Genomic DNA, 17,214 nt, shown 5'->3' with positions numbered 1-17,214 from the left:
ACATGAACTGCTCAAATACTGTGAGGGAACATCGAGGCAGAAAGTACTTATTCTCTCTGTTTTCATAAAACCTCCTCTAGCTTGGACACACTAAGTCAAATGTAAAAACCGCTTGGTTGCCCCAATGCTGGGCCCGACCCAGTCATCAGCGGCCCCCACCCAGCTGAGGTTATGAAACAGCAGTGTTGATGCTGGCGAGAACAAGAAAATCAGAGAGAGAGAGAGAGAGAGAGAGAGAGAGAGAGAGAGAGAGAGAGAGAGAGCTCCTCTTGTCCTGAGGCCCGGGGGCTGTGTGCTGACGGGGGTGGATGTGGGGTGGTGGGGGAGCCGGAGGGGACGGGTGGGGTCAGTCTGAGCCGCACACAGGAAGGGAGGAGGCCGGGAGGATGAGGGCCAGAACCATGACGAGGACGTGAAGGTGAACAGGGAGTCCTGTGTCTGATCCTCGAGGAGCTGAGTGAAGACAGCCATCCTCAGTTCACCTCCCTTCCTCTCCCTCTCCATCTCCCTGTTTCTCTCACACAGTCTCTGTCACTTGCGAGTTACTTGGTGAAAAGAAGTAGCATGGGACAGGGAAGAACCCATTCAATTTTGGAGCGGCTCCAAATCACTGGGGCGGATGCACAAATTCAGTTTCACTCTTGTTAACGTTGCGCTATACGGCATATGGCATTTGGCCTCCAAGTGCTCTTCTATTTCTTTCTTTGTCAGTTTCTCTCAGTCAATTCTCCCATTGTGATTTGACATTGTCTGCCCTGCTGTGAGTTATGGTACATACAGGTAAGACGGAGAAATCCTGTAACAGCACTTTACTGTACACCGGTTTGAACCTACTGATGAATTCTATATTTCTATCTACGTATATGTAATTCTACAGCTATACACATACAACGTACATACATAATATACATAATAATACATACTTAATATACCTCTCTCTCCTACACAATCTTTCACATACTGAAACACAGAACCATTAGGAGTAATAGGTACCTGATCAAACTGTGGGTCCTCTCCTCTCTGTAGGGACTTGGTCAATAGTTTTTCCTGTGAAGCAGAGTGACCAGGCGAGAAAATTACATTACAAAAAGTTTCAATATAGCAGCTTCAAGAGGAGACACTATCCCAATGCTAACAGTCTTTCTTCAGGCAGGAGGGACAAGAAAGCTCATTTCTGTGACTGACTGTGACTATAAAAGGCATTTAAAAAAAGAGAGAGCATCATGTAATAAAAAAGCCTCACTAGGCATGGTAACAATCTCTAGAAAATAACATGAAAAAGTTCTAACTGCTTTAGTTGAAGTTTTCAATGACAGGAATACACTTCACCAGTTATGGAAACCTCGACAATGACACCCCTAAAGTGAAACAATAAGCTGCTCTGAACAGCCGCACCACAACCCCCCACCCCAATCCCCCACACACACATACTTTGATACAAAACTGCATTTTCTAGACAGGCGATGCGGGCCGTAGGCCGCAGGCCGTAAACAGCTCCAACTGCAGTAATTCCTCTCATTAGTGTGTGCTGAGCTACAGCCCCCTTGGGTGGAGGAGCCGCTCCCTCAGGTTGCTGTGAGCTCTCCAGTCTGGCCGCTGGAGGAATGAGGGCCTGTGGTGCTCAGCTGTGTTTGCCTGTGTTTGTCTACACTACAGGCTGCTCAGGCTGTCTACGGCTGCCTTCCTCTTTCAGCAAGGGAGGGAGGGAGATATGTGCTGATTTCGTACGACTTTCATACGGTTCCGTGCTTGTGTGCGTGCTTGTGTGGGTGTTTTCACGGTCAGCCCGAGAGCTGCTCCTCACAATAACCTCTTAAATTGCGGGTGCTTCTCACAACCACAGAGAGACATCACATAGTGATGCAAATGCTTGAGTTGAACTGGTGTGATGCACTAGTCTGCTCTTTCAGATCTGCTGTAGATGTAAATCTGAGAGCTCACCCATAACTCACTGAGCTACTCTGTTCGGTACTCATCACACAGAAATCACTGCATTTAAGAACTGCATGGCCAGAAAAGACAAAATACAGTCAAAGATAAGAAAAATACCAAATGTATACATGTGAATGAAAAAGATAAACAAGGACTTGCATGGCTTTATGACTGAAGTATTTTCAGTCTCATTTACAACAGATTATTTAGATACATTAAATAATGTTCAACTCGATACACAGACAGCAATGGTAATGCATATGTAAACCGCTTTCTGTAGGGAACATAATGTATATTTAAACTGTTACAGCCAGAGGCAATATGCTTTACAGCATGTCTGTTTTAGTGTTTTAATCGGATGACTTAAAGCATACCACATCATTGTAACAACATGAAAGTTTAATCGTAGTGCTGCAATGGTGTTTGCACTGGTAAAAGGTTGTGATGCAGCCAGACGGGTGTGCTTATCGGACCTAATTGCTTCCTGTTGGGGGAGCACAGGATCACTTTGAGCATTGCTCCCGTGCTGTACAAACGGCCATTCCCAGCCACTTAGAGGTTCTCCACCATCTTAATGGAATTACAGAGTTACAGAGGAGCTGGCCAGACACAGCAGAGCACTGGCCAAACACACAGCGTATCTAAACACTGGGCCCGTCAGAAAAGTGTTACAGACATCTAATGCTTATCTATCTTTCTCTTTCACTTTATTGCTGAGCTATATCTTTCGCTTGTTTACTTTAATCGCTGTACCTGCCACCACCAGTATCTTGTTTTTCCAGACAAAGGCAAAAACCAAAGACAAATAGTACAACCTCGGAGAGCCATACATCCCTCTCCATCTTGGGCTACTTATTTGCATGCAGGCTAAAGGATGGAGAAGTCTTGAGAACAGACTGAATCAGCTGACTATGCTGGGCTTTGACCAGCTTAACCTCGTCCGAAAGTTCCATTAAAATAAACTCACAGTAAAGAGCTATGACACACAGTTCACAATAATTGAACATTTAGGCCAGCATTCTGGTAGGCACTTCTGATAGGCCTGCTACAGGCACACTACAGGCCACTCTCTATTCTTCCCACTGAAGTAAAAGTCACTCTTCTTGGGGCCTCATGAGCCACCTGACTACCACTGTACTGTCCACACAGACAATTAACTGACTGAGACGTATGAGGACAGTGATGAATGACGGACAAGGGTGATGTTTATCAGATAACAATATACTTCACACAGATATGTCCAAAAAGTATATTTTACTCAAAAATATTTTACTTTCAATTGAATTATATCTTTTGATAAGACACAAACACACACACACACACACACACACACACACTCACCAGGGGCTCGGCCATGATGATGCGGATCTTACGCTCGGCCTGTGTGGTGAAGTTGGCGAAGAGGCTCTTGAGGACGAACTCGCCCGGCTTGCTCTCGGGGTCCACGGTGACGGGCATGGTGGCGATGGGACCCTTGCGCTCTCCTGGAGCACTGCTCACTGGGGGCAGGGGGGGCTTGCCAACGGGAGACGCTGTGGAGAGACACACACACACATACACTTCATAAGTTACAGGAAATATAGAGGGTTTGAACGCTTTGTTTTTCCACCAGCAGTTCATTGCTCATTTTATGGAGTGGTTCAGTTCAAAGACAAGTCAGGAATGAAATGTGGAGCATCAACATCAATGCTTGGAGTTTAGGCTGAAATACAAAAACAGGAGAGGCAAAATAGTCCAGTGAGGGCATAATTACACCCTTCACTATATTACTTGTCAATCCAGTGTCCATCTTCAACACATCAGTGCAAAAGCAGTGGGTCATACTCATGTAAGGACTACATATGGATGTCAAACTGACATTTAACTGGTTACAGACCTATGGAAAAGCAAAACCTACTATATGTTGCAAGTGCATATTACCCATCGACTATTCAAGATATGACTACTAGGGATGCCCAGGCAGGGTGCTTCATGCTGTTGTGAAAAAAAGTGGCCAGGATATTTTTTCCTCTCCTTGGAGGATGGAACAATGAGCCACATGTAAACTGTGTTTCACTACGTGCATTTATAATTCTGAAGTAGCTAACAGAGCTAAGCTCTGAAGCTAACGGAGCAGCAGGCTAACTGAACCAGGCTAGAAACTCGTAGCTCGTAGAAGGCTGAAACACCAACTCCTTCAGACAGGGTCTAAGATTAGACCTGTGGCCCTTCTACCAAAAACACTCTCCCTACTCCTCAGTGTGAGGCTCAGCATACGGGTCACCGCACAGGCAAGGGGCCTGGGTAGAGCTCTCAGATGGCCTGGGTCCCTGGATGTCTCTCACGGGGAGAGAGAGAGGGAGAGAGAGGGGGGCGGGGGGGGGAGCAGCTGGTGTTTTCATTTTCTGGCAGCCATGTCACTCTGTTCCCCGGGTGGGTGGACTGTGTGGGGGGAGGGGGACGCGGCCCAGAGGGTCCTGTCTCACTCTTCGTCATGTGGCCAGGGTAACGGGTGACATGTGCTCAGGAGCAGAGCTATACTCCCAATGCTACATAGCTAATCCCAATGCTTTACTTCCTTGTCATACAGTTATGTCTATCTACTTTATTCCCTCTATAACGCCTTTAACAATACACTGATGACAATGACATTTAGACGACACTTTAGGATTCGTCATAGGACTTGTGATCGATCAAAAAGATCCAGACACCACTTAGACTCGCTTCTTCAGCTGGTGCCTCCACAGATACAGCACTGAGCTACATTAGCCTGTGAGAGACCTAGTGGTAGGAGACTTCATATCTACCACACTGTGTTTCCCTGTGTTTTCTCATCAAACATGTCTTCCTTTAGGTTAGATGAAGGTAGTGAACCCCTGTCACTCCCTATTACCTTAACTAATATGAGCTAGAGTATGATTTCTTAAACTGAAGCCCCCCAACCAGAGTGTGGCATTTTGCTCTGTGTGTCTCATGACTTGCATTAAAGCCCTCTTACTTCAAATGGGCTCAGCAAAAGAAGAAACATTATCTAATTACAAAAATACTACAGCCATTCAGTATCTATAACAACAACAGGTTCATACCCAAAACAGACTCAGCCTTGCTCTATTCTGGAACACTTTACCATGGGAGAAACTGCACCTTCAGTAAGGCCTATTTCCTTAAACTGTCAGTTTAGCACACATCACTGCTCTCATCATATAATTCTATCTCAGGGATACATCTGAGGAAAAACAACTTTGCTCCCATTAGCATCACAGGTTCAATCCAAACTGAAGGACATCCAAGAGGGAAAGGAAAGAAAAATACATCTTTTGACTGGACAGGGGACTTACAAATACAAACATACAAGCCTACTGTTACAAATAAAATGCTACATACATGGGTGTTGTTATGAGACAAAAAAGCACACTGGAGCTAATAATCTCCACACACACACACACACACACACACACACACACACACACACACACACACACACACACACACACACACACAGAGGTCCTCATTAACACCATGCTAATGGAAAGCAGTGACCTCCTGATCCAACACAACGCCTTTCACTCCAGAGGTCAAAGGTATGTCAGCTATTCTGTCAGCTAGCTGATTCCAACAGATGCATGCCCGGGCACACACACACACAAACACACACACCCACACACAGAGAGTGACAATCACCCCTCTGTGTTCCAAGCCTGATTACACAGCCCTAACAAGGACTGAGTGTGTAACAGTAGACCAGTAACCTACTGGCAAATTATACAAACCCAAGACAAGTTCAAAAGCCTTCTGTCTGACACTTAGGTGTAATGTAGAAATGGGATATGCATACGGGCTTTGGATTATTCTCCCTCTCTCTCCCTCCCTTTGTAATCTATACCATACTTATATGATGACATGGTGTCTAAATACACCACAAGATGGTATGCAGGACGATCAGGCGTCAGTTTAAAAAGAGGAAAAGGAAACAGTGAAAAACACCCTTGTTGTTTACCACCTTGTTTGAGGTAATTTACACCCCGACAGGTGGATTGACCTCTAATCTGTCACCGTCACCTGTCCATTGGGGCTGAAAGGGTGAGCCTGAGGCAAACGCAGGCCACATCTCCAGCACTGTTCGGCTCAGCCGTGGCCATGGTGAAATCCTGTGTTAGCGTAGCAGCACATCGACCACTTCAGTGGCAGGAATCCTCAGTATGCAACTTCTGACTCCCTACTCTCCCCTCACTGTTACTCCCTACGCAGAACCCACAATAACAAAATACGCCTAAGGCACAGACAAACACACACTCACACACACACACACACACACACACACACAACACAAACCACAGAGAAATACAGAAAGAGACAACACACAGATGCAACATGCGCTCACACACACACATATGACCACAGAAACTCTCTTTGGCTCAGCAGTGCGGATCCTTCAGGCTGGCGTTATCGTTGTCTTTAGCGTTAGCTCAGACCCTCTTATCCAAGCCTTTACTGAAGCTGATGACGCTTCTGTTAGCGTTAGCTCAGACCCTCTTATCCAAGCCTTTACTGAAGCTGATGACGCTTCTGTTAGCGTTAGCTCAGACCCTCTTATCCAAGCCTTTACTGAAGCTGATGACGCTTCTGTTAGCGTTAGCTCAGACCCTCTTATCCAAGCCTTTACTGAAGCTAATGCCCGCTGGTGTTAGCGTTAGCGCAGACCACCTTACCCAAGCCTTTAATGAAGCTGATGACGCTGGCCCGGCTCCATCGCACCGGGGACACCTCCATGTCCAGGCCGGAGATGAAGGAGAGGAGGGGGTGGGCGGAAAGAGGAGAGGAGAGGGGTGGGAGAGTGGTGGTGGTGGTGGGGTCGGTTCAGCTATCCAGTCTGGGACTAACCCAGTATTCCCACGGTCACATTCCCTGTCGGGCCCCTAGTCCTACGCTCCGGGGTCCAGAGCTCCATGCTGGAGATTCCAGCCACGTGTGTCCGAGAGGAAAGAGGAGGGGAGGGCGGGCGGGCGGGCGAGAGGGAAAAAGAAGAAGTTTGCTTCGGAAGTTATTTGGTTCCTGGATCTTTTGTTGTTGTTGTTGTTGTTTTTTCGAAGGTTGGAAAATAAAGTGAGCCCTGGTGGTGAACTCAGAGCCAGCCGTCCCTCGCTGGCTCTACTTCCTTCTGCCGTGTGATAAGAGAGTGAGAGAGTGAGAGAGAGAGCCCTCCACACACAGAAGGTCAGGCTGGAATTTTAGCAAGCCCAGAGAGAGAGAGAGAACGAAAAGGGAGGGAGGTCTGGTGCTTGGCTAAATATAACTCTCTCTCTCTTTCACACACACACACACACACACACACACACACACACACACACACACACACACACACACACACACACACACACAGACACGTCTATTAGCATGGTTACACATGCTCACACTTACAGACTTGCTTTTTTCAGACAGATAGACACCTATACACACTTTGATACAAAACAATCAAACACACACACACACACACACACACACAGATTGATACACAGTATGTGAACAGATATTATTAACTGAACACCTTACACAACCCAGATGTTTTTTTTTAGACAAGACAATCCTAACAACTGAATTGCTAGGTTTGTTTGGAAGATCTTTTATGTTGACTTAAAGCCATGGCATAACATTTTAGTGAAAGAGCACTATGCCACTGACCGGGCTTGGTCCAACAAGTGTCTGAACACACACACACACACACACACACACACACACACACACACACACACACACACACACACACACACACACACACACACACACACACACACACACACACACACACAGCACATTTCCCTGGAAGAGAAGCCACAGTCTAAGACCACACCAGGATAGTCTGAATTCCAGCATTGAAACACTACACTGCAGCCAGACAACAGCAGAACAACATGAGCCCTGAGAGCTGCTGCAGGCTGCCTAGCTCAGAGAGGAGGGCGAAAAAAGCCAGATAAGACCAACAAAACCGCCCAGGACGGGCTAAATTAAATCATACAAGCACACTATTATTACATGACTGCAAATAAAATCAAGACCAGACAATCAGTCACATGAATGGCTGTCTCTCTGTCTAGTTGCTGCCGCTGTAGAGGTAACAGGCACGGCCTTAGCCTGACCGGTAGGCTTGACTGACACTTTTTACAGCATTACAGTGCTCAGTGCACTTCTGAGATGGGAAGTGGTTATAATGTAATTAAGTTGGTTTTTCAGTGATAAAGTAGTCACTCTTATGGAGAGCGGCGTTAACTAGGCATGCTGACAGGTTGTTTTCTGTCCTGTGACCTGCTCAGATGCCACGGCATGCCAGGTTTTTGTTGCTTTAAAAAAAAAAAGAAAAGAGAGAGAGAGAGAGATTCCTGGTAAAGCTGACAGACAAATAGAGGGGGATGAAAAGGAGAAGAGCAAGAAGAGAACAAAATGGATACACACTCTCTCACACACGGATATCTCTCTCTGGATGATAAGGATCGATTCCCGCTGAGGGGTTTTGATGTCTCAGGGTCTCGTGCGGTGATTCAGCTCTCTGATTCGCCTGCTCCAGTTTGAACTGTTTCAGGAGACATGTTCAACAAGAATACCCTATGTCACCTGTCTCATCAAAGCTGCGTCAGGGTGGAACTCCGAATCCCTCTACAGCCCTTACATACCAGCAAAGACAGAGAGTGACAGAGGAGAGAGTGACAGAGAGAAAGGGAGAACTGAAGAGGGAGAGAGAGAGAGAGAGAGAGAGAGAGAGGGAGAGAGAGACAGAGAGAGGGAGAGAGAGAGAGAGAGAGGGGGACCACTGGTGGGAGTGAGAGAAAGCAAGAGAGAGAGAGAGAGATAGAGAGTTACACACACAGAGCTGTGAGTTACAGTAGCATGTGCCCCCTCGCTGCAGTTAGTCCATCTGGCCAGTGTGGGCGCTGTAGCTATTAGACATCAGAAAACAGCAGAACAGCCCTGACTAGAGGGGGCACTAATCTCCACTGTCAGCAAGACTCAGCAACAAGATAAATAAATAAAACAGTAGGCCCACACAAAAAAAAAAAAAAAACAGCATGAATCAGCAGCACGCAGAGGGCACCCTCCACCCGACTTCAAGACAACCACAGCGCACAACTATCAGACAACGTCACAGCCGCCGGCCACAGGGAGATACGAAGGCCAGCATACATAACATGCCCCAATGAAGGAGGGCTAAAAAAAGTGCTGGAGGAACGAAAAAGAAATGAAAGAGAGAGTGATTAGGAGTGAAAGAGAAAGACTTTAGCAGGGATGGCCCCGTCAAAAAATATTCGATGAGCGGGAGAGATAGGGTCTCTGTTGGATGGGATGGTAGTTTATCTCTGCATATCTGCCTGATAACATTGTCAGGAACATGCGATCTAGGCTTGACTTCTCTGAACTGGTGTGTCAGCATGTAACATTCTAAGGCATAGGCACAACATTCTTGGGTGGTCATAGCTGTGATGCCAACGTAAAGGGCTTGATGTGCCTCCACTGGTTAGCCAAAGCTACTGTTCAAGAGTGAGAGGATGACTAATGAGTATTGAGAGTCTCTGATGCTAAACTCCGGTGACCGTCTTAAAGAGGATTCTAGTGCAAGATCATTCCTCAGTGAGTTTATGTGAATGATTACACATGTCAAGAGAAGAACACACACAAACACAAGCACATCTGATTGAAGTGCTCAGTGCAGAGAATGCCATCTATGATATCAGCCCAAACAGATATGATCTAATATTTATACGTGTGTGTATTTGTGTGCCTTTCTTTCTGTCCACCCCTATGTCTACACAGTATTGAAACATGTTATGAACACTATTTCTGGGTATGGCCAAACTTGGAATCAGACAGTAACATATATCAAAAATGTGTAAGAACATTTTACATGACCCTCCCAATACCAACAGTACCACCACTTAAAAAGGCACAGAGAAAAGCCCTCCATATTGGTAATGGGTCCTGAATTGAATATTCTGTTCACATACGTTCCCATAAGTAGATTAAAAGCTCTATCTCTCTGTCTCTTATACACACAAAAACACTCTCTCAGACATGTGTGCGATAGTCATCACTGTAGGCAGATGCTTGCTGCTTTCACACGGAGAGATAAAACTGAGGTTATGGCACATGAAAGTGAAACGCTGCTGGATGAGTTTGCTCTGTGAGGAACAGAACTGCGTGCGCATCTGTCCCCATGTTCGCGGCATTAAGGGTAGACCAGAGTCCAAAACAGGACAAACCCTCCCCCAGACTGGCTGCTCCACACACAGGTGGACCTCACTTGAGAGAACATATGCTCTCAGTTTCACCTTGACACCTTAAGGACAGTCTGGAACCGGTCATGGCACAGACCACACACACACACAAACACACAAACACACACACACAAACACACACACACACACACACACACACACACACAAACAGCTGACCCTCTGTCTGTACTCTGGGAAGAGTCAGGGAGAGCAGTGACAATAAGATCTCTATCCCCCCCCCTCTCTCTCTATCTATCTATTCACCTATCTATCGCTGTCTCTTTCATCGATTGTAAGCCTGGACTAGTTCATCCTTCATGCAAGGCTCAGGACTGAGTGAGGTCATGTTATGGACGAGTGTGACGGGATGATGTAATTGCTCTCTCGCTCTCTCTCTCCCCCTCTCTCTCTTTCTCTCTCTATCTCTTTATCACTCTCTCTCACTCTCTTTTACTGTCATTACCCCGCCATATGATTATTAACTAAAAAAGATGTCATTCATTATTATAGAAAAGCATCAAAAGGCTAGCAGTAATTGCGTGGCCCTTTGATTTGCACGGCACACAGAGCACATAGGATATTCACATGATCTGCCCCCTGGGCTCCGCAAGAAGAGGAGAAGACGGTCCTTCCCTCAGCCTGGATTCTCATTATGTAACGCGGTAGTGTCAGAGAATGCTGACTAAGACAGGACCAAATGCACTAACACACACACACACACACACACACACACGGAGCAAACAACGATAGATTTAAGGATAATGCTGCATGTGTGTCTGTGTGTAGCTGTGTGTGTGCAAGAGCGAGGAATGGAGAGGGAGAAAAGAGGGAGGGAGAGAGAAGAATTGTCATCCATCATCCAATCACACTCCTCTAAAAAATGAGCTCACCGAATCCTGAATCTGGGATGTTTATATTTTTGTGTGGACTCGTGCATGTAGACACACAACTCTGCTGCCTAATGCCATGGCTAAAAAGGGCGTAATACAAGATGTTTACAACCTACGACACTGATAGAGGAGAGGTTGGGCTATGCTATGGGGTCAGTGAGTGAGTAAGAAAGCGAGAGAAAGACAGTAAGAGAGAAGGATGGAGAGAGAGAGAGAGAGAGAGAAAGAGAGCAATAGAGACAGAGACAGATAGAAAGGAAGTCGTAGTGAAATTTCTGACAGATATACAGGCGACACAGAGCTTTTCATAAACAAGCAGCCCAAAAAACTGAACAACACAAACACAGTTCCGCGCAAGCGCGCGCGCGTGTGTGTGTGTGTGTGTGTGTGTGTGTGCGTGTGTGTGCGTGTGAGAGATCAGTGATGGTGTGTACTCACGGCTGCTCCAGGATTTGAGCAAAGACTTGATGCTGATCTCAAAGAAACCCGAGTCCTGCTGACCAGCCATGGCCGCAGATCAGAGCTTGTTCTCCACAAACACGAGAGAGAAAGAGAGGGAAAAGACAGACAGAGAAAGAGAGAGAGAGAGGTGGAGAGAGAGAGGAGAGAGGCATGGAGCACTGACAGAGAAGATGGAGAGATGTAGTGCGGCTCCCTCTCGGCTGCTGCCTTTACTGCAGCCCTCTCCCTGCTGAGCCTGTGTCAGCTGTGAGCATCCTGCCCTCACGCTCACTCTACCCCCCCTCCCTCCATCTCTCTCTCTCTCTTGCTCTCTCTCTCTCATTCTCTTACGCCATGCCTCTCTGTCTCTCTCGCTCTCTCTCATTCTATTACGCCATGCCTCTTCCCCTCACTTGCCCTCTCTCTCTCTCTCTCTCTCTCTCTCTCTTATTCTGTTACGCCATGCATCTTTCTGTGACGCTGTAACCCTCTCTCTCCCCCTCTCTCTCTCTCTCTCTCTCTCTCTCTCTCTCTCTCTCTCTCTATCTCTCCCTATAATGCGCAGATGTTAGGAGAGCCTGAGAGCCAATCCTCTTAGTGGCGAGAGACAGAGAGAGAGAGAGAGAGAGAGAGAGAGAAAGCCTCATAATGAGTGGTGTGTGTTGCTGGCCTTTCTATCGTATCCCCCCTCACAAACACAAAGCACAGCAAAGTGGGAACAAACTGACATGACTAGAGCACTCCCGCGCATGTACACTGTTCTACCTGCAGTGAGACAGACAGTTTGTAAACAAGGCAGTGTTTACAAAAAAAAACAATGCTGAGGGGAACAACTCTTGGCGGTGGCAAAGGCTGTATGGGAGCAGCTACACTGTATCCATGGCCAATTCTCTCTCCCAGTCACAGAGAGAGCTACACTTGTTTTTGTCTTCCCTTTCCTTTCAGCCTAGCACTGACAAACTGTACAGATAATCTGATGCATATGAAAAGAGAGAGAAAAAAAGGGGTGAAGAGAAGAGGGTGAGTCCAGCCTGCGATTCTAGAGGTTCTCCAACACACACAGAGCCTAGAGGAGAGATCCCCGTTGAGAACACAACTACTCAAGGTCAAACCACGGCCAGCCTGCAGTAGCCTGGGAAGCCAGCACCACCATCACACTGCAGCATGCAGATTCTGTGTACATATCCAGTGCTGTTTGATGTTGGGGGGGGGGGGGAATGATGGACTGTCGAGAAATTGAAATAATAACTGTAGTAACTGAGCTTCACGTGTTACATCACAAAAAGAAAACAAAACCGACCAATACAAGAAACAGAGGCAATGTAAACAGAGACAAGATGGAGGTGATGTTTTTCTCATTCCCTATGACTCCCCCTACTGGAGACAGGGTGTAACAACACTATTTTGCATGACAAACAAAAGCATGCCATTTCCTATCCTTACAACCAGACGATGTGGAATGCTGTTGGTGTATTCTGGCCAACTTCAAACAGACAGAAAAGCGTAAGATGAAACTTAAATTGAGAGGATTATGCTAAAAACAACGAACAGTCACCACCGTTGTGTGTGTCTGTAACTGGAGGCATTGTGGCTTATGCATAATTGGGAAACCACCCAAAAACAGGAAAAACACAAGAGGACAACAACAGGGGACAGCACTCTACTGGGACCAAACACTGCTTCCTTAATTCTGAAGCACACTGTCTATTTACAGAGGATCTCAAGGCTGCGAAATATCTACATTTCAGTCAGTAAACCGTCAGGAGTATGTTTATGAGTTTTATCAGTGTAAATGACATGGTAGTATGTTTGCCCTTGGCCGACTACATCTGCTGAAGCTGCTGCTGCTGTTAGATGCTGCTGGCGCCAACCTAGTGGCGACCGCTGCATAGCTGCCGCTGCTGCTGCGAATTAAAAGGCATCATAAAGCCATGAGTGCAAAGACACCCAGTCTAGGCAGATCTAGAGGTGGAGCTGGGGAGGAAGAGGAGGAGGAGGAGGAGCACGAAAAACTGTTCATAGCGAAAAACAGCTACACGGCGTCTACCTAGCGGTACGGAATTTACAAATAATTGCATTGGGGGTGTAAGAAGCTGATTGGATCAAACGCCGGAAGACCAATCAGCAGCAGCACTTTGAGCGTCCCGCCTGAACTTATTCATTTCCTGACCAATTACCTCCTTCGTTATTCCCAGAGGACCACAAATAGAAGTATCTGGCTAAGAGGGTGACAGAGAAAGAGAACGAGAGAGAGGGGGGGGGGTAAATAGGAGAGAAATTGGGTCTATCCAAGACTGCTGTGTGTAAAACCTGTAAAGCGGGTCATGTCCCTGTGACCGCAATGCAAATAAGGGTGGTGTAAAGTGTCATTTTGCCAACTTGGGCTACATACTGTGGTCTAAACCCTATAACACTGTGGTCTAAACCCTATAACACTGTGTTAGGGGCGGTTAAGGTGAAATGATACTCACAAACTCTTAGGGATCGCCGCAGTCTCTACTTTACTGTCATAGCCAATTACTGGGCCACTCTGAAGGAATGAAGAAACCTCCCCCAGGTTTACTGTAAGTGCATTCACAGACTATAACTGCGCTGCAAATTAACACCTGAACGTCTGATGAGCCTATGGTCATAAGCGTGAATCATGACACCATGAGTATAAACTGGTCAAGCCCATGGTAATTCAGCAAACAAGCACATTTTTAGACAGATAGCAACTAAACTGAATAGGTCTATTGTGTGTCAACACATTGATAATTACTGTGGAATGTATCTGAGCTGCCTACATAAAGGCTTCATGAAAACAATCTTCTGAAGGGTTTGCTACTCTCAGCTTCCTGTAGTCTTTTCTGAGGGACATAAAACTGGGTCATTAAAACTGCCAAGTCTGAGTAATATGTGCCAATTGAACAAACACATTTCAATACTGGAATATGGATTTATAGATTTTGTATTTCACTTTTCTCTCTGACCTCTTAACTCTCCTTGCGTCTCCCTGCTTAGCTTGGGCAAAAATACAAGCTACACGGGCAAACATGACCGACCAAAAAAACCTAGGACTGTAATTAATGTCAAGGTTCCACAGCCGTTCATTCTCTCTTCCTTCTGTTCCTTCTTTCTTCCAGTCTTTTCCCTGTCTTCCTTGGTGACTCTTGTTCTGATCACCTCTAATCACCAAGATAAACTGGTAAACGTATATCCAGTAAAACGACAGGTAGTACCGTAATCATTTGCAACTCCTGAAGCTTACACTGCATAATTAAATGAATTCAACTTTTTGAATGAATTATACTTGCTGTTTATTCATTTAGTAATTCTGTATTTTTGCTTCTGTGTGCTAAGCTTTGGAACCTACCAAATATTCCCTTTTGTATTGCATTAGGAGACTAATATGTGGTTTCTAGGGTTAGGGTTACGCTTACTTCCTGGTACAGTCATTCTGTTTACCAGAGCTGGCCTTAATGTGAGCAGGTGTAGAGGGCACACAGATGGTGATGCCCCTAGGGCTGGACTACATGGATCATCCCCACAACACTAACCTAGGGCACCCAGGGGGAATACAATGGTTCCAAAGTCATGATAAGGTCCTTTCTCATCTCAGCATTTCACTGCTCACAGGTTTTCAGATTTTGTGAACTTGTAAATAATCTGTAAATAGTATGCACATGCACACTCACCCAATACGTGAAGACACACTCTTGAGCTTTAAACCCAATACATGCATATGCTGAGCCCACTACAACACACTTATACTCATACACCCATCACACAATGCATACTAAGCGGGCACTGACAGATGAAAGCCTGGGAAAAAGACTGCTGAGTTTATCACTCCTATCTTCATGGCAGTTGGAAGCAGATAATATTTACAAGAGTCTCCCGAAATTCCAGGCATTCCCAGTGGGGCCTGGTCATGCCAGCTGTTGGAATCTGGCACAAGGGAGAGAGAGGCCACCAAACAACTCACAAGCAGGATCCCGTTACCATGGTGGGCCACTCGCCACTTGTGTTGCCCGGGGCGACCACTGAGGCTTGTTTCAGTTGGGTTAAGTCCAGTGAGAGTCAATGATTACTCACACACCTCCAAATCAAAGTCTAAAATCAAATGCGATACCATTTCGGCACAGGCTACATTCACTATGGATAGCAGATACAGACAACTGCTTGTCCTCTGTGTGTCCGTCACTGCTCTCTTTATGTTAGCAAGGTATTAAGTAAAAGGCCATTGGAGCGATTGCCGTGTGATTTCTCCTCCCTCAAACGCAAGACAGTTTGTTTTTCTCTCTGAGAGTTCTGAACACTGTCAGTTTTGTACTTCATTGGGGCACTAGAGAGCAGCCCAGTCGGAGCGGGCGTCTCACATTGCCTACCTGTTTAGAGGTTTCGACACATTTTCCTAAAACACATCAGGGCTAACAGGCCATGCTTGTGCGCCGGGTGAAAAGTCGCTTTGAGTGGTTTTTTTTTTTGGGAGAGTTGAGAGGGCAGTGATGAGGAGGCTCAAATCGCTGATTAGACGCACAACTCAAGCTCTGTTGAAGGACAGGAATGCTGAGCATGTCTGCCAGGCTTCACGGCGCACACATCAGCCTCCCTTAACAAATGCTCCTGTGATTGCTCCGATACACTCCCCCAACACACACACACACACACACACACACACACACACACACACACACACACACACACATATACACACGTCCACCTTCACTTCCCCTCCCTCTTGTCTCTAATTTCACTTTTCTTGCTCAGTCTCCCTCACCTACACCCCTCCATATGACTCTCTCTCTCTCTCTCTTTGTCTCTCCCTCACTCTCTGTCTCTCATTCTTTCCACCTCTCTGCGCTGTGCTGAGAGATGGCAGTGAACTCAGGCCAGAGAGGGCCTTTTCATGCCTGGGTCTCCTCTGACGGGGATCTGATATGCTGCACCTGGTCCCCACTGCCACCCCCCCTCCCGCCAAAGCCCAAGCCCACACCCCCAGCCCCAGCCCACACCCCCAGCCCCACCGCGGCCCCGGCCCCTGCCCTAGCCCCAGCCCCAGCCCCAGCCCCAGCCCCACCACGGCCCCCTTCTTCTCCCACACAGGGGCCATTCAGCCCTGGCCTCCTCCACCCTCCGACAGGTCACCTACCACCACCACTCAAAAAAACCACACCAGACTGACACTTAATTCTTTGTCTCTTGGCCTCTCATCAAATACCACTACAACTCTGTCAGCGCATTATGAGAGTGATGTCACGGCGCTCTGTCACAGAAGTTTCACCGTGAGTCAGGCCCCCCGTAAGAGATGTAAGAGAAACAGCTGGCTTCAGCGCTTTGCCGTTTCTCTGAAAGTGTTCCCGGGGGGCTTTCAGAGTAAATATATATATATATCGTACAAAGATAGTGTTCAAAGCAAAGCAGTGATACTGACTGGGAAATAACCTCGCTGCTCACCTGGAGAGAGGTATGTGTGGGCTAATTCAAATAAGCCACCTCTTGGTGGTGAGGGAAAGAGAAAACACACACACACAGTCAGGACATTAAAGAAATGCCCTCCGTGTATAAACACATCAGGGAAAACACCTCATGCCAGTCTGCAAGTTACAACAAAGACCAACAAAACAGCAGCCTGTGGTAATTGCTCTTTAGTGCCTGCATGCCTGCAAGTAAGAAAGAGCGGTCGGGAAAGCCAAGTGTTTCTACGGGATGGTACTGGCCAGCACTCT

General features: G+C 46.7%; 1 protein-coding gene across 6 annotated transcripts in view; it reads right to left on the bottom strand.

The window, feature by feature from the left end:
- The window catches only part of LOC105901053 (protein furry homolog), a 71,961-nt gene that overhangs the window by 46,898 nt on the left and 7,849 nt on the right, over nt 1–17,214 (bottom strand). For 3 of the 6 annotated variants that reach the window (XM_031571800.2, XM_031571795.2, XM_031571796.2), the window contains exons 2-3: nt 3,274–3,464; nt 994–1,047 (exon numbers count right to left, since the gene is read on the bottom strand). In XM_031571800.2, the coding sequence (XP_031427660.1) occupies nt 994–1,047; nt 3,274–3,390 (171 nt within the window). In that variant the 5' untranslated portion in view covers nt 3,391–3,464. Of the gene's footprint in view, nt 1–993; nt 1,048–3,273; nt 3,465–6,620; nt 6,905–11,500; nt 11,787–17,214 lie in introns of those variants that run through there. The other 3 variants (XM_031571797.2, XM_031571801.2, XM_031571798.2) reach the window with 2 other exon arrangements.

The sequence above is a fragment of the Clupea harengus genome, chromosome 8 (assembly GCF_900700415.2).
Source record: "Clupea harengus chromosome 8, Ch_v2.0.2, whole genome shotgun sequence".
Lineage (NCBI taxonomy): Eukaryota > Metazoa > Chordata > Actinopteri > Clupeiformes > Clupeidae > Clupea > Clupea harengus.
This window is presented reverse-complemented; position numbering and strand designations above follow the sequence as displayed.